This window comes from Betta splendens, chromosome 4 (genome assembly GCF_900634795.4).
Source record: "Betta splendens chromosome 4, fBetSpl5.4, whole genome shotgun sequence".
In the NCBI taxonomy this organism is placed as follows: domain Eukaryota; kingdom Metazoa; phylum Chordata; class Actinopteri; order Anabantiformes; family Osphronemidae; genus Betta; species Betta splendens.
In genome coordinates this window covers 4,601,288-4,627,172 of record NC_040884.2, presented here as the reverse complement: position 1 = coordinate 4,627,172, position 25,885 = coordinate 4,601,288, and the positions used below count along the sequence as shown (strand labels likewise).

Here is a 25,885-nt window from a genome sequence, read left to right as displayed (position 1 = left end):
GCATTGTCGCTGCAGTTGCTGCAGTTCCCATGGGCAGGGGACGTCCCTCCGAGCCCTGGTGTCATGTGAATATGGCATTAGAGGCTGGCTCTGCTCTCTCCTCTCATTAGCGTCCCATCGATCACACAGCCCGCTGTCATGCCGCGCTGCCACCCTGTCATTTAGCTGCAACGCACTCGCACTCATTACGTCCTTCGCCCCGGAGAGTGAAAGTGCATTTTTGGACGGAGCTGTGTTATTTTAATCACAGCTTGGGAAATTCGCTCATGTGGAATTTGTGTAAGTGTGGTTTCTAAAACATACTTGAACTTCCATCACACACCCTTGCGGCAATGATCCGAACGCAGGGGGGGGCAGTAAAACACAGCATCTAATGCAGAGAATGTGGAGCGCTGTGAAGCGGCCTGTAAACGGGGTCACGTGTGGTTTATGCGAGCGGGGCTGCTCTCCCCCAAAGGTCCGGCCTTTGTTTAAGTGTGACCGGGCGAAGGTGCTCCCCGCGCTTCACGCTCCGCTGGATTCAAATCCAGCTTATGACCTACATCGCATTCCTGCGTCATGTCTGCGAGGCCCCGGCGTCCTCGGCCTGACGGGACCCGCTGGACGGCGTAGCGCGCTGAGAGTGAAGTAAAGCAGAGAGCGGTGATGCTAAATGGATGCTGGATGGCGTTTCTACAGCCCCGCAGCACAAACACAAGGTCAAGTCTATCTGTCTTTCTCACCCTCACTCGCAGACACAACGCACCTGGTGTCTCTCTGTCTCCACAGTCATTGTGACACACTGCAGGTCTGAGACTGCAGAGTCCAAGAAAAACAGTGTGTGTGTGTGTGTGTGTGTGTGTGTGTGTGTGTGTGTGTGTGTGTGTGTGTGTGTGTGTGTGTGTGTGTGTGTGTGTGTGTGTGTGTGTGTGTGTGTGTGTTGGATCTCCAGCCTGGTGCGTCTACCAGCCTGGGAGGAAGCCGTCGGCGCTGAGGCCGAACTCTGAGCAGCAGGATTCGCACGCGGACGCCAGAACAGTAGGAGGAGGCGGGGAGTGAGGAGACACACGCGACACCATGCAGACTTGGGGATGTTGTTGGGTTAGGACGCTTCTCTTCAACCCACCGCCACACATAAATCAAAGGTCGCTTCCAAGTGGATGGAGAATTAAGACAGTTTTTTTCATTTTGCAGCATTTCTCTAAACAAAAGCCAAACGCTGAGCAAAGAAATCACAAATGCTTTAATAAGAAATAATCCCATGGCTTTAAACATGCTCCCAGAAGGTTTAAGGCTTTTGGAAAAGAATGGGAAAAGGTGAGTTGGGGACCAAAGTGACAGCATGAAGTCACTTCTAATTATTTCGTATCAGTAAAAATCCCATTTCTGAAACTTTTGCATGAAACACCTCCACGTTTCCAACTCTAAACTAGAGTCTCAGTCCCTGCAGGTGCCAGACGTTCAGCCTGGTGCAGGGAGTGACTTCCTTCTATCAAACTCATCCGACGGCGCTGCAATTAAACACAGTGTCAAATTTGGAAAACACTTGACCAGCTCCAGTTCCAAATCTTTTTTCTATCCCTTAATGCTGTAGCCAAATCCCTGCTTTTCCCCCTCACTTCATGGCTTCACTTAGGCAGCGCTGCCTGCGTTTGATTAGGGCTTCAATGTCAATAAGGCCTGTTTTGAAAAACACCCTCAAAGAGGTCCTGGAACAAAGACGAGGACCAGGGCAAGTGGTGAGAAGCAAGACAGCGACACGGAGATGTGAAGGCAAGGAGAAACATAATAAGGTATTAGGCCTGATGCGATTCATGTGCAGGCCACATGTTGCTGTATTTTGTTTGTTTGCCCCTCAGCATGATACGACAGCTCCACTTGAACTGCTAAGAACACACATCTCTAATGACTGAGGAAACACAGAGACGGGGAGAAAATACGGCGGAGCGACAACCAAAGGAAGAGGAGCATCGGCGGCGGACGGGCCCATTTCAATCCAAACACGAGGAGCAAAGTGGACGGGAGACGCTGGTTCCCTTCCTGGAATGCGTCTCGGGGTGAGGAACCGGCCACGAGGCCTCGGACCGGCACCGGTCCGTAGCTGTTCATAGAGAAGCACATCCGCACTGTGAAACTCCCTGGGCCCGGCGGCGGTAGGTGGGCCGGGCGTCCAGGAATCAGCCGCCGGCTGATTGACAGATGTGGAACAATGTGTTTATACAGGATTGAATGTTTGAGCGTTGGATCTCACACGACGCGTACGTGCGAACAGACGCGCCGCATGCGCCTGCGACTGCACGGCGAGCGGCCGTCTCTCTTATCGGAGCGCGTGCGCTTTGTCTAAATCAGCAGACGCCTTCGTGCCAATGGAGAAAACCTTTTGTACGAGCGGCTGCGGTGGACGGAGGATTTGTTTAGTCAAAGACGCTGGGTGGTCCTTTTTGTTTCATTAACTCTTTGAATAAAAGCCGCTTCTTTCTGAACCTGAACCGGCCCCAAAAATAATAATATAATATAGCAGCCGTCAAACTGTTCCTTAGGAGATTACGTTTCTTAGATGATGTCAAGGAAAAGGGCAAGTTGTGTTGTTTAAACATAAGAATCTCCCACCATGCATCGGTACGTTATTTCCCCAGAGTGGAGGAAACAGCAGCCGCTACAAGGCAGGAAGAATCTGAGGCTCCGCTTCGAATTCAGCGCACGCTGTGACGAGCGATCGGCTCCTAATGGAACCTGCAGCCTCCACAAGTGATCGCGGGTGGATGGAAAGGAGCACATCCCAGCGGCAGAGAGGAAAAACTCTCTTCAATGGAAGATAAGAAACACGTAGAAAGTATAACCTACAAAGACAGAGGGAAGAAGGTCAATACAAGTATCCAACCGCTGTGGAAAACAGGGCTGAGTCTGTTGCGCGGCCACGGAGTGAGTGACGACTCCTCAGAGAACGCGCGTCACACATGGAGGCAGACGAGTCGCATCAAAGCCAGTGAAATGCATCAAACGGCCTCAAAGCTGCTGGAGCTTCAGACAAATACGACACGGCGGCTCCATTTCTGAGCGCAGCCTTTAACGCATGTAGTGACGGGGGAGGGGGGGCGGGGGCCGTAACACCCCGTGTCTCCCCCAATAACATACCAAATCCATCAAGGTGCCCCAGGACCCAGCACTGGAAGCAGGCAGCCTTTAATAAACACCAGCAGAGTCAATAAAGGCTCTGTGGATTAAAGCACGTTACATTATCATGTCCATAATCCCAGTTTTTGTCGCAGGCTTTATGATCGATGCAGTCTAGTCACACAAAAGGTCTCAGATCTTCAAAACACTTTCTGGCTGCAAATCTCTCATTTATATTGACACAATGTGCTGAAACCATTTATTCAGCTTGGAAACAGACGGGGGTGGACTCCCAGTGCTCCCAGTCCAACGACGCTGGAACGCTGAGCAGGTCGCTTTCATCTGCCAGTACTTGAGTCTGTCTGCTGACGTCACCCTCGCTGCCTTTTTCCAAAAGAACTTAATTAACTTTACATAAACGCAGGAACGCTCAACAAACACTTAACTCCATTTTGTATTTTGGAAGCTCGTACCAGAGTTCCCTCCAAACTGAGCTGCACGCAGGCAGGAAGAAATGTTCTCAGTGTTTGCACAAGCCATAAATCAATTAAAAGAGCGTCGCTCTGATATAATTAAAAACAAATGCGATTACAAAACGTCACATCACTTCCTGGAAAACGGTTCCGCTCCGACGAATGAGTCGAGGTTCGGTAAAAAAGTGAAGCGAAGCTACACGAATTTATAAAAGAAGGTGAGTTTAAAGCTGTGGAATGTGGAGTGAAAGAGGAGCATGTGGAGGCGAAAGGCTCCCTGTTGGTTTCAATAACTAATCTCACAAGACCGAATCCTTTACGCGACAGGTTCCTCCAAACGCCGCGTGGACGGTAGGGATCCGCTTCGTTTGGGCTCTGACCTGCGTTCACCACCAGCGCCGTCTGTGACAGGACGGATCCAGAGTGGAGTGAACTCTGCAGTCAAACTAAGGTAAACAACCCAGCACATTATTTATTATGATCATCCTGAAGCTACATGCTGCGTGGACGCTGACACTTTACAGTGTTAGTCAAACGTTAGGCAACTATACACAGTTTAATGCTGCAATAAACATGTCGGCAGTTGTGGGCTTTGCTCATTGTTGCCGTTCGGTGGCTCGGCTGCGGCTGCAGCAAACGGCGGTCGCTCCGGCGTTTCCTACCGCCGCTCTTAAATGGATCCGTCAACCGAGCCTTTGTGCCCGGGTGCAGGTCCACATGCCGCTGACCTGTCTGCCTGTCGGCGCCCCAGAGGCCCCGTTGTCTCCTGAGAACCCGGTCCAGCCTCTGCGACGGGCCTCGGCCACGGAGCTCCGAGTGAACAGCTGAACAATGCAGGACCACGCGGACAAGGAGCTCTAATGAAAACCCGCGTCCCAGCAGCCTCTCGCCCCCTTCTCTTCCTCACCTCCTTCTCCTGATATTACATTTCCTCCCGTGATTTGTCCAGGAATTCGTTCAGTTCTGAAAGCCAACACGGTGCCGCACCAGCTTCACACTCAGAGACGAAACCGTAGCAGGGTGTTCCTTACTGCGCTGCCTTTTCAGGTCCAGGGAATAATGAACAATGCGCTCTGCGGGTTTCTGCCTACACTTTATTCCAGAGCATTTCTTTGCCTAAAGTGGTAAGAGGGCCTTAAATCATCTGGTCCTTTTGGGTTTGAGTCAGAGAGGGGTGAAAAAAAAGAAAGGTAAAAATGCAGCAGTGAAAGTTGCTGGATCATTAAAGTCCATCTGCTGTGGAAATTATTCACCCACTGTCCCTGAATCTCAGCGCTTTCAACGCGGTCTCATAACCGCACTCACGCGGCTCACACGTGTAGGTGGGCGCCGTCTTCATTGATCGCTCATTGCGACTTTGCGTGATTAGCTCGGCATCGCCCGAATTCCTCCACGTCCGCTCGCCTCCGTCCCGAACGCTCTCATCAGTGACAGCGGCGTCATGTTTAACGTCTCTTTTCTGACACGTTCAAAGACGCAGGGTGGTGATTTCCCCTGGGCTGCTCCTTAATTGCTTCAAGCTTAGGCCGAATGGGACGAAAGCAGGAGGTCTGGTGCAGGAAGGTGGACCGGAAATGGTTCGAATTCAGGCAAATGCTGGCTTCTGCTACGAGCGGCGGGTTCACGACGTCCATCAAAGAATTCTAAGACTCACAGCTCTGAGGAGACACAAGGTGTGGCATTGGTAACTCGTTAGGTGTTTGCATACCGCTCCCAGAGCGCCCAGTGGTCTGGTTACTATCTGGGGGGTTAATCTGATGCTGGAGTCCTATCCGCCATTCAAACGGAGGCTTTTGAGATCTGCTTTACATCAGAAGGCTCAGACTCTTCTCAGCCTCCTCTCACGCTTGGTTCGAAAACACGACTGCTCGTGCACACGCAGTGCAACCGTGTTCAAACAGATTCATGAAGTCTGTGCAAAAAAACGCAAACACGCAATGAGTCTCAGAGAAACAATAGATGCTTTTATCCAAGAAAAATATTAGTCACACAAAACCCTCATGGAGACATGGACATAATAAAAGATTGGGGAATTTCACTAAAGTGATCTGATCTCGTTTAAAAGCAACCATCCAGTCACAAACAAAACCTGAGGAAGGTGTTTGTTTCCACATAAATGGCCCTCAAGGGTGAAAACGGCATCGTTCCCTTCTCTTAAGAGGAAAAAAACAAAACAGAAGGCGAGTGAGCGCAGGGTGAGAAAAGCACCTATCAAGCAGTACAGCTGTCTCATTAACTCCCAATGCCTCGATATCTGAAGAGACCAGTTGGACCACCAGCGCGCAGGAGAACACCCTGGAGCCACTGGGAGAAAGCAGGTGAAAGTTAGACACAAACCAGTGAATGGGAAGAGGATTTTTTTCCCAAGCAGCGCTTTCAGTTTGCTGCCCCGGACCCTGGGACCTTCCTTTGCCATCGCTCCGTCTCCTCGGTCTGTCTGTCCCTCTCACTTTCCACATTTTCTCCTTTCTTCCAGCGAGGATTAGCTCAGCAGGACACCGGCATTCCTTCTCTACTGGTAGCCTTTGTCTTGACATTCCCACTCCTCCCAGTGTCCACGGCAGCCCCGCATCCACCGAGTGAACCAACTGTTCCACAAACTGGCAACAGGTCTTCTACCTTTAAGACGCACGTATTTCAGATTATATAGAAATGAAGACACGGGTCTATATATAAAAAATGTGAATGAAGACAGCTGCGTGCGTTCGAGGCTTGGCCAGGGTCGCCCCCCCAGCGCTGCAGCCCTGCTCCAACCAGGCCCAAGGTCAGGGGTCCTCGTTCGCCGGCTTTGATCTGGAGTCAGTTTTGCGCTCCCAACTACCTGTTGTGAGGTTTTGTACGCGGGGACGACAACTGATACACGGCCAGAAGCGAAGCGGGACGCTGCCCGCAGTGCCGTGCCGCAGCAGGAGAGAGCGGCGTACTGTTGCAGCCATGTGTTAATCCTATTACTTCAGTTTGGCTGTTTGTGTTCCCTGCTCCATGGGCTCCTCACTTTTCTTAGCTTCGAAACATGCGGTCCGTCCAGATGAACTGGATTGGAACACATTCACTTGAAAAAGACGTTTTCATTACTGCAAGTTCATCTTGTCGTCAGGTGCTATTTACAGCGTTGTGTTCCTTCCTTGAATGAAAGTTAATTTAGCCAAACTGCATCATTTCTTTTGCAAAACTTTTGTATTAGTTTCAAACTCTGGGGTAAAGAAATGATAATGAGGCCTGATGCTCTTCAGCTGCATTACAACATGGAAGCTGCCAGTGCTCACAGATGCAGCATCACGCATGGTGGAATTAGATGATAAAGCACGAAGAACAGTACAATAAAAAGTGATGAATGTGAATCAACAGCGTGAGACCTTGACACACCAACGTCTACAGTATCTGTACTCGACATGCGACTGAGCTTGAGTTTGCTGGATACCAGTTTTATTAGCACCAGCTAGCAGCTTCTTGCTACTTAATCTCCTCACCGCATCATCAATGCTCACTTCTGTGTGTGTGTGTGTGTGTTTTAATTACACCGACGTGTGAGTGTGTGTGCGCCGCTCTCCTGCCGCCAGCTTAGTTTACACAAGAAGGTCATTTTAATCAGGTGAATGCCAGGCCGTCTAATCTGCGGGTCTTTGCCTGAGCATAAACAGAGGATTTCCCCAGGCTCAGCCGGGTTCACATACCTAGAGTCATGGAGAAGTCATTTCTGGAGCTGACCGGAGCGATCCAATAACCTCCTGCTCCCTTCTCTGCTCTCAATCACTCAATCACTTTTCCTTCTCGCTCCACCTTCACTTCATCCTCCATCTCACTCTCCCTTTTACCCGTGTCCTGTGTTTTACTGACTGATTTTATTAAAGCAAAGCTGCCAAACCCTCTTGTCTTGTGCTTAAAGAGTCAGGTAGATGGATAGAGACCAAAGTGCTTTTCTCTTCTCTCTTTCGTTTTTCATGATGGAAAACGGGATACTTTGTTTTTTTAGCGTCACTATGTTTCTGAATGACTTAGACATAACTACGGATATTATTATTATTATTATTATTTTAACTGAATAAGGCATTAAAACTGCATGGCTGTAAAAGCCAGAAGCTGCTGAATGTGCAGCAGAACAAAACACCCTGGAGTCGGGTCAGATTTGGGCCTTGAGCTCATACGCTGGACATAGACGAACCATCTAAATTACTGTGAGGTGGTGTAAGAAATCTTTGAATGAAACATTTTTCATGCCAATCCACTGCCACTGGAGCAAAAGTGTGAATTATTGTTTTCTGACGACTATTGTTTTTCCCAAACCACCTCCTCAGCCACTTTTAAGTACCGCTGCCTGGCACGTCGCTGCTCTTCCTGTTGGAGATAACACACTGATAAGGTCTGGCACTTTATCGGAAATGGACAACACTTAAAGCAGCGAGGCGGCTGTGAAGTGGAGACCTTGTTACCGCTGTCTGAGTTTAAGTAGACAGACGTGTGTCACCTTCAGTCAGTGTGTGAGAGAAAAGACGGAGGAAATGAAGAAAGGTTTAATCCGTCACATTCAAAACATAAAGCATCAATTCAAGCTAAAGTAATATTACAATATAATTTGGTCACTACAATTCACTGATGTGATTAATCAGCAGATTAGCAGGCGTTAATCATATCTAACTGCTCATTGGCCCCAGCTGACACTGTATCATCAACAAGAAGAACAAGGCACCGGTAGTAGAAGCTCATTAAATGAGCGTTTGTCTTTAATCAGAACCAGTGTCGGGAATTGTTGTGGTTGCTGCTATTCCGAGTTCCCCCCTTATCCATTTTACCAGTGCTGCTCTCATCTGGAAAAGACTGGAGCCTCTGACAGGAGCAACTGAGGAGCTGCAGCTGAGGTGCAGAAGAAATAAGAGACAACTCAAACCTCCATAAAGCCAGGAGAAAGCCTATCAGAACTAGTTTGCATGTGTAGATGCTGGAGATCTAAGTGCACGTGTAATGATGAATTATAATGAGTCACACCAGCTGCATTCCTTTCCCTCAGATGTTTGACTGAATTTACTCAAGGACACAACACCGAGAGGCAGTCGATGTGGAATTAGCGTGTCATCCCGTCTGTTCCCACAGACTGACTGTCCTTTGTGTTCTGGCAGGTCTGAAGATACAACACTTGTCAGTCATAACAGCTCCCTGTGCATTCCAGGTGTCCTGAACATGCACGCACATCACTCACAACAACCCGAGGCCCGAGTCACAGCAAGAGGTCAAATGAAAGGCGGGGCGTCTGCTGTCAAGAGTTTATTTAGACTCATCCATCCAGAATCACTGGAGAACACAAAGGGCGCTGTAGGTGAGCCGTGCATCAGTCATCACAGGCGGCACCGTGGTGCAGCCACACGTCTCTGGCCGTGCTACACACCTGTACGCTAACGAAAAGCACTTCAATGTTCGCATGATTTATGCAAATATAACTACTTTGGGCTCGAACAGAGCTGAAGCCAAGTATTAAAATGAATTCTGCTAGAAATGGAGGCCTCTGTTTATGAGAGCCCTAACTCCCGAACAGTAAATGTCATAAGTTAGAATAGGTCGTCTCTAAATACTCGTGGGGCTAACTGTATTCCTACCAAATGGAATCAGCGCAGGGATAAACATCACATGTGACAGGTGGAGCGAGGCTGTGGAGGAAACAGGAAGAGGAAATCAGAAGAGGCAAGTAAGAAATCTCAATCGCCACATAGATTAGGAATGTTAACTGATGAGATCGTGATAGTGGATTGCCAGAAATGAAAAGGACTGGGAGACATGTTAACAACATTACACGCAAATGGCAAAATCTACAATGACAGGCTAATTTGATTTCATTTAACCAAGTTACAAAATGACATCAATCAGGCAGCGGCTGTTTTTCCACAATCAGACTGGGATTTGTGCACGAATCGGCTCCGGAGCTGAAGAACGTCTGGAAGGCGATAATAATTCTCACGTCAGTCCAGTCCAAATTAATTTGCCAGCTGTGTCAGGCACAGAACAGCGAGAAAGCTGTGCATCTGCGCAGAGCAACTGGAGTTTCATGCGGTTTCAAACCGCAGGGCCAGGTGGTCCGGCAGAGAGCAAAGTAACCTGGGATTAAAGGCAGAGGGTGCAATTCGGCCGGACAGATTAGATCCCACGGATACGGTGGAGGAGGGCGAACAAAGGAAGCGGACGGCCAACAGGCGTCTGCTCCGGGGCCGGCTCGCAGTATTCTCAGCGGAGGGAAGGGAACGAAGGGGAGGCGGCGGCTGGAAGGTTTGTCATGGAACACCTGCCTCCACTTAACCCCTCTCCCTCTCTTTCTGCTTGACTTGCCTCTTTCAGCCGTCTCTTCTTCTACCCCACTTACTTCTGCCCTGTCATTCATGCACAGAGTATCCTCTGGGATCACAGGCCCAAATCTTCTTCTTCTTCCTTTCACAAACGTCGCGGGGGCCTCACTGGCCGGCAAACGGCGCCTTTTCTTCAGGCCCCTCGAAAGCCGTGTCATTCACAAGTGTTCTCTAATTGTTTGATAAATGACTGCTTGTAATGGGGATAAAATTTGGGTTACAACCAATCCCACCGAGGATTAACACTCCTGTCCCCATCCAGATGGTAGTTATACCAATTAAAAACCCCAGTTAGGTCAGAAGTTATTCATCTGCGTAAAAAGGAGACGTGGGGTCGCCCCATTCAGACCCACCAGAGGCATCAAATCCCCTCTCTCTCCTCCTTTCACCCCATTTTCAATGCCCCTGTAAAGGATTCGCCTCTCACGATCCCACTTACTCTGCCCTCTCTCCGTTTGATTCTCGTCCGCTCAGTCTCCCTCCTCCATTCATCTGTTTTACCCCCTCCTTCTTGCAGCTCTCTCCACCTCATCATCCGGCGCCCAGCGACTGACGCTCGCAGCTACAGATTAAAAAAGACACTGTTTGCAGGTGAGCCGACCTTGCAGTGTTTTATTCCACAGCGTCTTTGCTTCTGTTCAGAAGTTGCCAAAATGATGGTTCAGCAGCTTTTAATGCTCTGTAAATCTCTCTATTTCCATTTAAAACACCAAATTCACAAAAAAGACAAAATAGCATGCATGCAAGCAAAGAATTACTGGGATCTGGGGGCTAGTAAATTACTAAAATAACTGCTGAAAAGCACGGTTGCCAAGTTGAGTCAAGTCGTAGCTGCAGCAAAAACAGTGAATAGACCATGTTACAGCAGCAGAATGTGGCCTGACAGCTCATTAAAGACACAAGCTGCCTAATGGAGACAGACAATCCAGACAACGGCGTTTTGATGCTTTAATCGCGGCCGTTGTTTCTTGGCCTATTAATCGCTGACCCCTAAACATGACGCTGCAACAAACGGTGTCTGACCTCCACGGGTTAAACGTCAGTCAGACCTGGAGCGCCTTAAACGCGACTACACGAGCTACGCTAGCCCCAAGACGCTAGCGCTAGAAATGACTGATATGGTTCTGTACTCCAGAGCCCGAGCTGCTGTTTACAGAAGCTAACCGGCCAGAACGGGTCCGACCGAAAGCCCGGTGGTCCAGACCAAAAGTCGCACATTGAGGAAGTGTAGCGTTTTGCATGGGCTAATTTATGGATCCCAGTCGGGACGTTTCCTTTTCATTTTCCCCACTCCAACGCAGGGTCAGCTAATGAAGCGCTCTCCGCGGGCCGCCAGGCGTTGGCAGCCTTGTTTAGAGACACTTGAAGGGTGTGGGAGTTCACCAGGCCCGGTGGTTTAGCAGGGGCTTTCCTCCGGACCACGCCGCACCGCCCAGATGACTTATGGTTTAAGCTACTTGTAGAGGATTCAATTTAAACTCCACACAGGCAGTGGGAAGGCAAAGCATATCATTTGGACTGCAGCAGATTCATGGTGTTTGTGTAAACAGCAAAGTCAAACTTTCAAAATATAGATTTTGCTTAATACCCACATCAGCTCAGTTCACCCTATCAAACTTGGCTCATAAAGAGTAGATCTTCTTGTTTCAGGGATTAAAATGACTTAAGAGGACTTAAGATGGTGTACATGTAAATACGCTCAGTGGGATTACGCGTCTGCGGTTCCCTCTAACAGTCACTGTGATGTATCAGCGTGTTTACCCAGTGTCACAAATGACAGTCGGAGAGTGAAAGGCGCTAAGCCCAGTAAATCTCTGCGTGAGCTGCCTCGGATGGACGAGGTGCCTGACGCGGGTCCCGGGGCGAGGCGTTCGCGTCCTGTCAGAGCAACGCTGGAAGCGATACGCAGTCCTGTCATCCAGGTATGAAATCACGGGCAGAGACTGAGAGGTGCAGGTAGCTGCTGACGAACCCCCCGTCCCGGATGTCGGCGCTAAGTGGTTCGGTGCAGCCTGAGGACAGAAAGCTGATAGCGTGGCTCTGTGGGAACACAGGCCGAGGCAGCGTCTCCGAGACGCGATAGACATCCTTATTACACGCCATTTCCAAATAGCTTTGGACCAAGACACTAAATTCAACATGGGAGTTAATAACTTCCACTCCTCGCTCCGTGTACACTTGCCGTGCGTGCAGCCAAAGCCCTGACGGCGCGTTTTATTAGCCAAGGTCACCGTGCACGGAAACCCGCCTTATACGACTGTTGGTGTTTGATCTACAGCTTGCAAGGACTCCGCATTGTTTACTCTGCATCGCGGCTCTTTCATCTGGAGCAGCTTTCCCTCCTGTTCCTGACCCCGTGCGCACTCCTGCGTCTCCAGTTGTGCCGTATAGTTTATGATTTGCTGATAGAGCAGGCAGACGAGGTCTCGGCGGGTCGCTCCAGACAAAAGCTGCTTTTCAGCTCGGAGGCATGATATCTCCCAGCCCTGCGGCCTCCAGATAGCCGAGATGCCGAGGGAGGGGTGTATGTCGACCCCGGTCTCCTCTTCACAAACGACTTTGCCACGTGAGGAGGATGGGGTCCGTGCTGCGCCGCGTGAAGCCCTGCCAAACTGTCCTCGTCCAGTCCTGATCCGACTTCTGAGGTTACGCATGATGTCTTGAGAGTATTTTAATGGTTCCAGTCACGTGTGCATGTTCTTTTTCAGCCTTTGCGCACACGCGGGATGTTTTAATACAGTCGTAAAAGAAACTGACAAAAAAATGCAAACACAGCACGAAGCTTGAAGTGTTTGTGTGAGAGCGAAGCACAATGTTAACAACACAAGGTGCAGGAGACAAAACAAAGTTCCCCGATGCCTCCGGACCAGGTGAGTTCTCCTGAGGGCAGCTGGGAGTATTTTTCCCCTCATTTAGCAGTTCATGAAAAAAAAGCCCACAAGCAGATGTGACAGGGGGCGCGTTGCTCACACGCCGTAAACATACCCACACGCAAAACAAAACCCTCCATCCAACACGAATACGTGTGTGGCGACGACCTACAGTATCACAGTATCCCTGCACAAGACGGAGCCAGATCCCTATCGCAGGAGGGAACGCCGTCTCATTTAGACCAACGTTGGACAGAGTAAACGGAGGGTGACGACATCAAAGCGCTCTGAATAAATCTGGGTTTAAGCTCAATACAAACTAATCGGCATCAGGATTTCATCTGTGAACCCTGGCAAAGAGCTTTTCCCCTGGAAGCTGGAGCTCCGTTCAGCGCCTGGTCCAAAAGGTTGCGATGGCCACGTCGTGCACCTACTCGCCGCTGACCTACATTCCCCTTTGTTATTCCACACATATCTGTGCTGTGTAAAACCACTGGCTGCTAATTGCTTTCACATTATGGAGCAGCCGGGTGATCTTGGTGGCGTTCCAGGACCACCAACACTGGGACATGGGGTGTGCACATTTACAAACGCATACCACCAATCGCACTCTGCTGCATTGCTGAGCGAGCTCGGCCGAGGGCGAGCGCCTGAGCAGCTATCTCCAACGTGACACGCAGTGAACTACCGCGCCGTTGTCTGGGGCCACCTTAACGACCGCTTCCCTTCAGGTTTTATTACAAAGCCTAAGCTATGTGTGTAAAAAGAAATGTGTGGTTGTCAGATTATACGTTACTCACTCCTGGAGGCGATCGGAGTATCTGGGTGACGTAACGCGTTCTGCAGGCGAGCAGCAGAGCGTTTGTGTGACTTCCTCAAACCCATTTTACACGACTGCAGCGCTCTCATTAGCGACGGGTTATTTGTAGCAATTAAACATGGAGGGCAGGATGCAAGGAAAAGAAAACTCCTCCGCTACCAGGGAAGCACATTCCACAAGCATGACATAATGGTTGTGATCAGTAGTAGTGTGGTGTGTAGTACACACATTTACATTTAAATGTGAAAAACTAAATTATACCATTAATTCAATTATTTTTTTTACCTACTGTTGCCAAACGTGGCAACCAGAGAAAACCCAAGGTGCAATCGTTGAAAAAAGTTGAATTGCCCCACAAAGGATCACCATGACAACTGAATTAAGGTTGAATTGTTTCATGTAGCTATTCTTGGAGACTGTTAACTGAATTTGTGTTGGAGAGCAGCAAATGTCTCACTTGAACACATGTGGAAACAGGGTCCATTCCTGTTTACGGACATCATGAGAAGAGGTGCAGTCAGACAGCTGGCAGGAGTTAAATCGAGTTTAGATTAAACACTTAATGGACTAACAAAGTCTGGGGTGCAAAGCGAGGGCACTGGTGCTGACTCACCCAATGTATTTTTATGAGGGGGGAAAGTGTTTTGGATGATGAGGACAAGCAGCCAGATGAAAACAGAGTGGGAGGAAAGTAGCAGAAAGCCTGAAGGAAGGAAGGCTTAGACGAACCCGTACCGTAACTTGCCACAAGCTGACAGTTGTCCAAACTCCTGAACGCTACCAGCAGGGAAAGCTTTAGCCCGGATCCGCTAGCGATTGAACTCCCACTCAAACAGAAACAAAAAGCTCCGGGGGGAGTGGGCCCTGATGCCCACGCCAGAGCTTCTGCTCCATGATCCCACCGGCCCAGGAGGCTCAGGATGCTGCCGTCTACAGGGACAGGTCCCGAACCCGCAGGCTTAACACCATTACACAATGCAAACAGCAAACTAAGTGTTCACCCCAATAAAAAGCTCAGTAAATACTAAATAAATATTAAGTAGTAAGTTGCTGGAGCTACCTCCACTCCAGTCGAGTCTGTAAGGACAAGTTCTATGTTTGACAAAAGATCACCAACACGCTGGGAATCAGCTTCCTGAATCGTTTTCCTGGTCTGACGTTCAGGTCGTATATTCTGGCTGCAGATTACACGTTGGCCTTCAGATCGGACTGTTTTAAGAGCACGTTGCGTTTGCTGCACGGCCAGGAGGCAGTGCGCTGTTGTGGGCGAAGCCTAGCAATGCTGAGGCAGCCACGCAGAGGTTAAACAAACAGGCAGCGGATCACATGGGCCTAAGCCTCTTATAGAGGCCTCTCTGAGGAGAAGATCATTGACTTCTGATAGAGGGATGAAGGTCAGTGCTTGTCAGACACGAAGGGGTCACAAACAGTCACCATCTCCATCTGGGATCAGTGGATGGTTGTTTCCATTATTCAGTTACTTTTAGGTCGACTAACTGGTAATTCACTTGGCAGCCGAATGGGAGATGTTTTCACGTTTCATCATCGTCACTCGCTCGCCCTCGCTCGCCCTAAGACCATCAATCTTCTCATCACTTTAACAAACACCAGCCTTGGACCTCTTCCCCTTTCCCGCCCATGTCCCCGCTCTCCTGCTGGGAGTCGCAGGGCAAACGCGGCCTCATTTCCTGTCTTGATGAAACAAATGCTCTGCGAGAGAAGAAGGGGGCGAGAGAGAGAGAGAGAGAGAGAGAGAGAGAGAGAGAGAGAGAGAGAGAGAGGGACCGGGAAAGAGGCGGTAAAACAAACATGGCAGGCGGAAAACAACTACACCACTGGGTAAACTTAAACTCGGACCAGTCGCAAGTCAGCGTCGGGTTTGATAAAGTGGAAATATGGAAAACAGGCTGGCTGCAGGTGAGTCACTCTGCCTAAAGAGACAGGGCCCTCAGAGAAGGACTCCATTACTGTCCCGGCAGATTTTACCAGCAGATCTTACAGACGTCACAGTTGAAATGAGCAACCGTGCATTGAAAGTAAAGCATATGGCACAAGCATGGAGCCGAGGCGCCTCTAAAAGGCTACTCTGAGGAAAGAGTGGAGCGCGTCCTAAGCGGAACGCGGCCACAGTCACAGCAACAGAATTCCTTTATAAAATATATTATAAGCTGCAGCTCTTGGGAAGAACTCAGCGTCACGCATCCCGTGTGCTACGGCCAAGTATGACCGATGCGCCGATCCTCGGCCACGTCCAGCGCCACACAGGCAACGGTTTCCTGCCCGGCGCTGAATGAGGCCGACGGCCGCCAGCAGCGGTTTCCTAGACGGGCACTTAACAATCGGCACTTCAGAAACGCAGCCAGCGAGACCTTTAAGTCCAGATTCCTCGGTCAGCGTGGTTGACACAGGATTAGAACGGATAGAAAGGGAATTTCCATTTAAGTTGCATTTCTTATGGTCTTTGGTGCCGCTTTTATTCATGCTAAGTCAGTGTTTTATTTGTGACTCCTGTGTCAACTCGCTGTCAACGTCCCTAAAAGTCATCGTCCCACTTTGGAGACATTCTGGACACCAGACTAGACAGGATTCAAACCAGCATCCGTCTGCTCAGCGTGAGATCGGGTCAAGGAAGCCTTTCGTAACACAACTGAGGGTTAATGGAAGAGCTTCTTTTCAGAACAACGTGACAAAGCCCCATTTAAACAATCACACAGAGTTAAAAAACCATTTAAGACCACGTCAACACTGAGACAAACACCTTCAAACACAGCCAAAAGAAAAAGTAACAGCATTTTTGCAACTTCCTGGTTTTCATCAATGTTTAAGCTTAGACTTACATGGTAATTGTACACAAGTGAAACCGTAATTTAATCAAACCTGGATGTCTTTAAGTTCTCATCCATTAACACCACACACATCAGTGACAGTTTGATTCAAACAATGATGTATAGAAAATAGACGGACTTCGTCGAAGAGAAGCCAAAGGACACGGACAACTGGAGGCTTCCAGCCATAAATCACATGTAAGAGTAAAACTGTACCTCACACACATGTAACTCAAGCCTGCCAAGCTCCTTCAATGGAGCAGAAAACACATTGCACAACTTACAGTCAGAACCCAGAAAACAACTCCTCCGACGGGAAAGGGACTCAATAACTGAAGGCCACAATAATTCAAGACTCGACAGGGACAGAACTTTCCCTACGATCGCCTGCTCACAGACACTGAGCTGAGCTGGAGCTGAACTGAAGTATAAGGAAGTTATAATGAACTAAAACTCATTTTAATCAGATATCTTGTTTGCTGGATTACAAACAGTTTCAGCTTTAAATCCCCAGTTTGAATAAGTCGACGGCTTAAAAATAAAACTCATTAGAGAAACTAATCTTCATAAAGACAGAATTCCTCAGCTTCAGTTTGCAACAGGATTGGAGTTTCTACAGACAAGTGTAATTACAAAACAATAGGAGAACGCTTCTCTCTGCGTGCTGCAAACACAAACTCAGCCCCACAAAGAGACGCGAAACGCACAAACCATCAGACGCCCGTAAAACGGGAGCGTTCCTGCAGTCCACGCGTCTCTGCTTTTATCGTTCCACAGATGAAGTCCGCGCTTTGCGCATTACGCAGCACGTCAGGGAGGACGCGCTGCTCAAATCATCAGCGAGTTACAGAGAGAACGACAAAGAGGAGCACGTCAGCGGTGCGACACCCGTGAATCACCAGGAATGCAGCGTGACACGCGTGGCGACGGTCCATTAATAACTGCACACAAACGTCCCTGTGGAGCCGACGGGCCGACGGCGGAACCGAGCCGCCGCGGAGCTGAGAAGGCGAAAGGGAACCGCACACGTGGAACCGCGGACGTGGAACCACAGACGTGGAACCACAGAGGCCCGATCTCAGCACACGTCCTGCGCTGCTCAAGTTAAAGGCTTTAATGGAACTTCAATTAACGGAAAACAAGAGACAAGCACCTCGGACCGGCTGCTGCAAACACTTCAGGAATGTGTGAAAAGGAAAAAACGCTGCAACCAAAAGAAATATATGTGAAAGAAACGTGTGTCATAAAGAAACTATCTGAACCTGGCAAATATCAGCTAATCTAACCTTCCACTGAACAGCGAGCCCACATGCTTTTTGAAAAATAAACACAATATTTGAGGGGAGAAGCCCGTAAAGTTTGGGTATTTAATACCGTGGAGGGTGTGGAGCGTTGCACAAAGGCCTAATTGTGGGTGGAGGGGGATCTGCCGTCCTGCAGTGTGTGTGTGTGTGTGTGTGTGTGTGTGTGGGGGGGGGTGAAGTCCTTAATGCAAAGCAAACAGGGTTTAAAAAGATTTACTCTGACACAAACATTGGGATTTAAAAGGCCGTGTTTCACGCGGAACGCTCCGCTGTGTCACGGCTTCAGAGCGCTTCCCTCCACCGCGTCCTCGGCGCCGAACCAGGTCCGGACGGGAAGCCGGCATTCCCTCCGTGCTCGCAGTTTAACGCGGCCACGCGCTACGGGCCACGGACGCGGCCACGGACATGCAGCACAGGTCCGGCAGTGGAAACGGGGAGCTTTTAATGCATCGCACACCTCTGGCAGACTGTAAAGTGCCAGACGTCCTGCTGCTAAAACCATTGCGGTGCCACTGTCATCTGCGCGGCCTCAAACCCGGGCCAGGCTCGCTTTTGGGCTTTCTGAACCCTGCAGCCGACCTCCTGTGCAGAGAGCAGACGGCAGGAAAAGGGTTTTCACGCTTGGCTGCACGCCGCAGTGGCAGCAACTTTATCAAACGTTTCCAACGAGGATCCGAGCGGCTGCGCTCGAGCCGTCGGTTTCCAGCGCGGCCTCTGCGAGGAGCTCCGACCGCTGAAAAAAAAAAAATGGGCTCCACTGAGTCCAATTTGTGGAAATGGGAGCATTATTCAGTCCATACGAGGCAAAGGCAGGGACTTTGCACTTCTCACAGCACCATTCACAGAAACGCTGGTGCGGAGGATCCACAAAGCAGAAAAGCCTAATGGAGGATCTCATTACAAGTTTGCTCTGTCAAGCAAGTCCTGATGACACATTGTCAGGAAATTCCAGGCGGCAGCTCAATGGAAAACAATTGTACCATTTACCAGCATCTTGGATCAAAAGGACGTTTCCACATTCTACAAATGATGGAATGACAAAGCTGTGAAAATGTACTTATGTAATATTTTGATGGATTTTTCTTCTTGAACGTAAATCAAGCAGTCAATTAAACAATTAGAGCAGGACCTCCTCCAAACGTTTTGGCCTCTGGCAGCGACAGGAGGACCAAGCTTTGGCAAACACACGTCCCTAATAACGGGTGAGAAGTAGGTAATTGCTGTTTATACGGCCGTGTTTTAAATCAGTGACATAAAACAGAGTCCCGGCGTTTGATTCATGACGCTTGCGCCGGTCCAATTCGCGTCCGGGTCCTTTCAGACGCTTTCACATTCTCCAACCGAGTCGACCCGTCTCAGAAGAAAACGTACAGAAACCCCGTCCCGCTTCCAGAGAAAGACCATACATGTGTTTCACACATACGGTTCCTGCCGCATTCCTGCATCCGCCGGCGTCGGCCAGAGGCTTTTAGGGACGGGCACCACTCACACTGTGCCGAGTGGGAGTGGGGTTCTAAACACAGCGGAGCCATCGGTCTGAAGGAGATGTGCCGCCCGGGCCGCGGCCGAGCCCGGCCCGTCCCGCACACGGATAGAAGGCTGACGAGCACGCAGTGAAACCAGCAGCGCTGCCATGGAAACGAGGCCTCTCAACGCGAGTCCAGGAACAAGTCAGAGCAGCATCAGTCCAGATACGCGCGCACGCACACACACACGCATATGCACACACACTCTCTCTCTCTGCAGGACGGAGGAGCTTTCTTTTCCAGGGGTGAAATGCCTTCAGTGTCAACAGAGCGTCCTGGTAAAAACGGTGGAGGCAGTCGCTCCCGGAGTGATTTATCGCCTTCCTGAGTGTTATTAAAAGGCTTAATGCAAACCCAAACACATTTCACGCAGCCTTGTGCCCTGCAGAGAACCTTTTATGTACAGAGGTGAGCGTCCCACATTTACAGACGTTTACAGTTTACGTAGCGGGAAAAGGCCGCTGTCAATTTCTTGCTAATGACGTGTCACGGGCCATTACTGCAGACAGAGCGCGGCTGTGCAGCGCTCAGGGTGAGAAGAACGGAGCTTCTCCGTTGGATCAGCTGGAGGCTGCTCATATTATTTAAACAGGCCATTTTAAATGTCACCAAGCTGCACAGAAACACATTTTTACAAGACACTGCATTCATGGGTTTTTGTTCTTGCTTTATAAATATTTGCTACGTGGCCAAGCCCTGATTGCTCCTAGAAACGCCGCCAGAGGAACCACAGTGACTGGTCCGTGACCTCTGACCTCTGCCTGTAAACCCACAGGCCGACCAGTAAACCCGACGGCAGCAAATAAAAGCCTGCGCTGTTCCATTTCGCACACGTCACGCCGGCTCAGCTGCTCCCACGGAGCGTGTGATCACTGGACGGTCTCCATCCACTGATCACAGGGCGCTGCACTCTTCACATTCGATTGCAGCTGAAGCCCACTCTTGTTCCTCTGCGACTATTCCCATTACAATGAGCCAGGAGGGAGACAACACTCCCACTGTTACCATCCGCACACACGCCCCGTGGTGGAGGGGGGGGGGGGGGGGTCACAGGAGACGCAAGTGGACGGGAAAGTCATCTGAAGCCACGCGCGAGCGACTGCATGGACAGTACTGGAATCTAAGGCACCGCGTCCATTTTGCACCCGTGGAGCGATGGAGGAGCCACAGTTCAGCTGTGGCCAACTCCGCTTTCGATGATGGAACCCCTTTTAAAGACATTAAAGTAAACCGCAAACCGTGGACTCGTTTAGTCTCAAAAAAAAGAACAAACGGATAAAGCCAAGGAAAGCTTCACGCTCACTGCATCATATACAGCTCACGTCCACTGTAAATAATAGCCAGAAGCATTGAGGAGGACAGAGCTAATCCAAACAAACCTTCCAGGGACAATTCATCACCTCGTATCTGGGAGGAGAGCGACGCTTCATATTTACACACTCAAAAGCCAGAGGACAAAAGAATTTAAACGCTTTCCGCAGACGCGTCATAAACAATTCAATTACAGCTCGAACTGGTTTCAATCATACTTCTATTAGTCAACCAAGGCCCCGTTGACTCACACCAGCAGGCCACGAACTGCCTCCAACGCTCACACACGGCAAAGAACCACGACGTGCAGGACACAAGAGGCCCGTTTACTTGTGCTTGTTTCTAAGAGGCCGTAAAGACGCGTGGTGATAGTTTTCCTTCACACTGGACTAATTTACTCAAACGTATCCCTCATCTAATTGCCTTAAACGGGCGCAACCCTATAATCAACCACATGCGATGTCTGTTTGTCTTTTAAATAGGACTTTACGTTGCTCTTGTCTTTCAAATGACCTGAATTATTGTTGCTTGTGTTTGGGCCTCCAGCTGACGGCTCGAGACCCGGTTCCGTCTGTTGTGGAGCGGAGACCCCCGCGCAGAGGCTTCACAGTGTCAATAGGGCGATAATCCACAAAACCAAAGATCATTTACATGAGGGGGGGGGGGTGAGTAGCAACAACAGAGCTGAAGACAAACAAAAGCCTCGACAATAAAAAAACAAACTGCACTAAAAGTCTCAGTAAAAGCCGCCGCTGACCGCTGCACGCGCACGGACTCACACTTTCCGCTGCGCCGCTTCGTTGATGCGGCTCAGCGTCAGTAAAGTGGAGCCTCAGGTAAGAAGAAACGTCGGACTCACCAGACGCGCTCACGTCCAGGACACCGTGGAGAAGCAGGACGATCCACAGGGCGCCGCCGGGACGTCCCCGGAGACGGAGGCGCGCCGCTGCCCGACTTGGACACATTCCTCCGGCTTTGCGTTCAAATCTTCGCCCGCTTGTTTTTTTTTTTTTTTTACATCCACTACTCACACTCTCACAATTCAACAGCGAGTCCCGCCAAAGGAATTCCTACGACTGCAGAGCCTTGAAAGCTGGTGCGCCGCTTCCTCGACGCGCACCAAAAGGTCTCCCCCCGGAAAAAACGTGAGGCTGGAGGAAAGTTGTCTGCGTCTGTTCTGGGTTCTGCGCCTCTCCTCTGCTCCGGAGTCCGGCTCACTTTCCTCCTCTGTCCGGAGCCTAATCCTTCCTACAAACTTCGCAGAGCAGACGTGACCACATGGCTCTGATTAGCCACGTGTCGCCATCGTGTGGGCGCCGCGGGAACTGCAGGACGGCGCGACAGACGTTTGGACGTGGAAAAAACCCATTTGGCAAAACGAGTGAGTTGGAAACATAAGAGGGATTTAGTGAGAAAGCACCAGAACAGCTACTACCTGGAACCTGTGCTGTTTAATGTACAATTAAGACTATCAAAGCTCCAGGGCTGTTTGGAAAACTCCTGTTTCAAACTCGCGGCAAATCAAGAGACAAGTAACTAATTCCAAGCCAAAATCGATGATAAAACCCAAACGCTGGTTCCTCCTCGTGCCACAGAGCGCCACTAATCAAAAACTAGAACATATTTGATAATGTCACTATTGCGCGTTTGTCGGATACAATGCGATTCTTGTGCGGACTCTGAACGAACTGTCAGAAGTAATTATGTGCCTGTATTTTACCACTTACGTCAGTCTCTGCTTTGTTGAAACAGCCTTTACCTTCACATGCTCGTTTGGCTGAAATGGAATCAGGAGTGATGTGAAATAATAAACAACTGTTAATAAAGTTTAATGTGTCTCTCTTGATTCTCTTATAATGGCGCACATGGAGCGGATTAAATCATGAGTGGTGGCGTACGGTTCACTGTGAAACCGCGGCGTCGTGTTTACGTCTGTGAATTTTCTGCGACTTCCATTCTTCCGAGTGCACCTTTGCGCCGGCACAAAGCCCGTTTCTCGCTCTCCACAACGCCGCACCTTGTTCTGCTTTGCGCCACTCGCTCCCGGCTCGTGACACGTCCTCCATCTCTCGTGCGCGTCGGCACGCGGAGCGCCATCAAAGGCTGCGGCGGCGGAGAAAGAATGGGAGCAATTTAGCATCTCCGGTTCCCCCACGCCGTGACCCGCAGCGGCCCCGCTCATTACGGGGAACCGTCATCCCTCGTCCCGATGCTTCTCAATGTACCGTTAAAGACGGGGGTCTGCGAGGCCGTGGACTGGATTAGTTTAGGGGCGGGGGTCACTCCGACGGGTCAGGGTTCAGCTCTGATGTCGCTGTTCTGCATGAAGCCCGGTGTCTGTGACGTCCTGACACGGTCTAATCCGAACCTTCCTTCGCCGCCGTCCGTCTGAGTGATGCCGTTGGGCCGAGTCTGCAGACACCGCAGCTGGTTCCTCATCGGTCTCTGTTCAGTTCCTGCATTCAGTACATTGGGTGTCAGCGCATCTGCTCCATCGTCACGTGATGTAAGTGGTGGAGGAAATTAAAAATGTGCTGATGCTTCAATTCAAGCCGCTCGTGGAAATGAAGTTATTTTTCCAGTGAGGGGCTGAACGTCCTCCTGCTCCCGTGGCAGAGCTGATTCATTTTAACAAACGACGTTTTTACGACTGGGATTCTTCCTCGTTTTCCAGCTCTTGAAGCTGCAGCCCGCCGCTTCCAGGCTGTTTGAGCGGTGGAAGTACCTCCTCCGCTGGATATCAGCTTCTTCTGGGCCTCGGAGGGAGAAATAAAGAAAACGTGTGTTTAGACTCGCGAATGATTTCACATAACATTTCAATTAAGTCAACAAAGGGCTTTTGTGCTGCAGTGATAGAATTTCGCGGAGGGCGATTTCAAACAAAATAACCCCAGATAACAGTCAAACCAAAAGAAATTAGCCACGACTGATTATAGCTGGGCGAAACTATGTGTGAGGTGATGTACGTCATACGTCAGGCGCGCGTCTCGCTCAGGCGCCCTTTTAATTTGCTGTTCAGCAGTCAAATGAATTTAGCCTAAGCTGCCTTTAAGTTTCCCCTGTAATAAGGAACCTCAAAGACGTGGAAACGGCTCCAGCGGGAGGAGAGCTCACCAGCAGACGACCAAGTAGCAAAATTACTTCTGACACTGGCCTTTTTCCCCTCCTTGATGTCTATTGACTTCATTTTGCCTTAAGTAGGATATGATTATTAAAATTGCAACCATGCATGGTGAAAGTCCTCTAACTTTAATGGAGGCCTGGATCTGGAGTCTTTGAAGAGCACGTGCCTCGGGCTTCGTGCCTCGTGCCGCGGCCTGTGGACAGGAGCGCTCTTTGTTACCCAGCAACGGTGTCCTTTAGTGGGAGACAATGAGCTGGCAGGTCTGCGTCTCAGTGTAGTTTATTTATTTAGAGACACGAGTCACGGGCTCAGAAGAATCACGCGCTAAACTGTGTTTTTACAGAACAAGCCACAGAACCCTCCAGTGTGAGGGGGGGGGGGTGCAGGAGCGAGTCCAGGCCGAAGCTGCTGCTGATCTGCATTAAAGCAGGACAAATCTTCGCTCCGAGCAGCCGAGCGTTCGTCACAGAACCGACGCTGGGCTCACGTGGACTCCTCGTCTCACCGTCAGACGTCCACTGAAGCCGGGGAGGAATGGACGGGGGCGGCGGTGGACGCGCTCCAGCTCCGGTTCCACACTGGGTTCAGCTGCGCGGTGGGAACCGCTCCAGCGCGTCTTGTCCTGTTGCGGAGCGGCTTTTATGGGCTCACATCATCCTCCGCGCGTTGGCTCCCGACCCAGAAAACGTGGAGTGTGAAGGTGCTGATGACTCGGTATCTATTAATGTGAGCTTTGGGAGGGAGCGTCCGACACTCCGCTGACCTCACACAGAGCCTGTCAGAGCTCTGTGGAGCAGGCGACTCGCCGTCGGGCTGTGGTGAAGTCACACAGAGCTTGTCTTACATTAATATGCATTTACTGACAAGTCCAGATCCACTACACTGTAAAGAGTGCAGCCGCTCCCATTAAACAGTTTAAAACATGATCGCTACGTATGGAGACTATATAGGAAGCCATTATTTCTGTAGGCAACAAAGGGGGAAATCATTTCACCCTCTCCCAGCTTTAAAACTGTATCATTTCACAAAGAATATGTGAGAAGGCAACCGGAGAGAACCACAAAAGCCGGAGCAGCAGAACCTGGAACGGCCCCCGGTTCGAGCGCGCTGAGAATGATGCCTTTGTCCGCGGAGCCGCCCGCTTCCCGCAGCAGCGCAGCGAGCGGTGCCAGCTGCTCACAAAGCCGCGTGGACACCTAATGGCTGCGGCGGGCGAAATGCACGGCTCGCCGTGATTACCTGATGCAATGACAGCCAACGCAAACACGGCCTGCAAGCCATTACAGGCCCGAGCGGGGCGCGCGCGGTGCAGCGCTCTACATCACGCCGACAGCGCCCGGACAGAGCTGCACGCGCTCAGTGGGGCTCCTCGGGGGACTCAGGAACGCTTCGTGGAGCTACGCATCCGACAGCACCAGCACGGTCCCAGAGAGGCCGATAAAGAGCTGGACTGGTGCTCGTTTGGACCGAGCGCTTTGCAGCCGTCGGGGGCGAAACGCGCGCCTCAAAGCTCGTGTCAGTGAAATAACAGGAAATGTGAAATAGCAGTAATCACCGCAGCGCGGTGTCGCCACGGCCGTCGCGCCTCAGATGTGCGCGAGAACAAGGCTGCGGCCAATTGGCTCCGGCTGGAGAACGCGAACACCCGGTCGCAACCAATGACACGGACGTACGTGACGGAAATTGGTGGAAAATGTGGCATCTGTGATTGAGGCCAATCGTCGTGTTGGTTTTCAGGGAGAAACGCGGAGCGGCCCCTCGTTCTCCGTCACTCCTATTAAAGTAATGGGCTAAATTGGAGCCTATTTACGTCCAGATACAAGAATTTAGTGAGGAATAAGTTGACACCAATCCAGTACCTGTAGAGTCTCACACAGCTCCAACTGTTTCAAACATCACTCACTTATTCCCCTTGTGAACGAGCCCTTTCCAGAAAAATGACACTTTGATGTGTTTCAGCTCTGTTTGTGTTCAGATCCCTTGACCTCCACACTATAACTCTTAATAGCTACTCAGGGTTACAGCGACTATCTCATTACCCAAGATAACTTGTGGGGGAATGACAGAAATCATCGGTCTGAGCTTCGAGCCACAGGAATGCGCTTGGAGAGTTCACGGCTACTTATTGGAAGCATTTTATTCTCGAAGCTTGTCCCATAACTTGGCTCACTGGCTGCGAGACTGGACTACTCCTGTTGTCAAAGCGAGTT

At 50.3% G+C, this 25,885-nt stretch overlaps 1 protein-coding gene across 3 annotated transcripts in view; it reads right to left on the bottom strand.

The window, feature by feature from the left end:
- The window catches only part of ror1 (receptor tyrosine kinase-like orphan receptor 1), a 74,421-nt gene extending 48,826 nt beyond the window's left edge, over positions 1-25,595 (bottom strand). For 2 of the 3 annotated variants that reach the window (XM_029146731.2, XM_029146732.2), the window contains exon 1: positions 21,411-23,307. In XM_029146731.2, coding sequence (XP_029002564.1) covers positions 21,411-21,516 — 106 coding nt within the window. In that variant the 5' untranslated portion in view covers positions 21,517-23,307. Of the gene's footprint in view, positions 1-21,410; positions 23,308-24,914 lie in introns of those variants that run through there. The other variant, XM_029146729.2, reaches the window with a different exon arrangement.
- Positions 25,596-25,885: the final 290 nt, after the last annotated feature.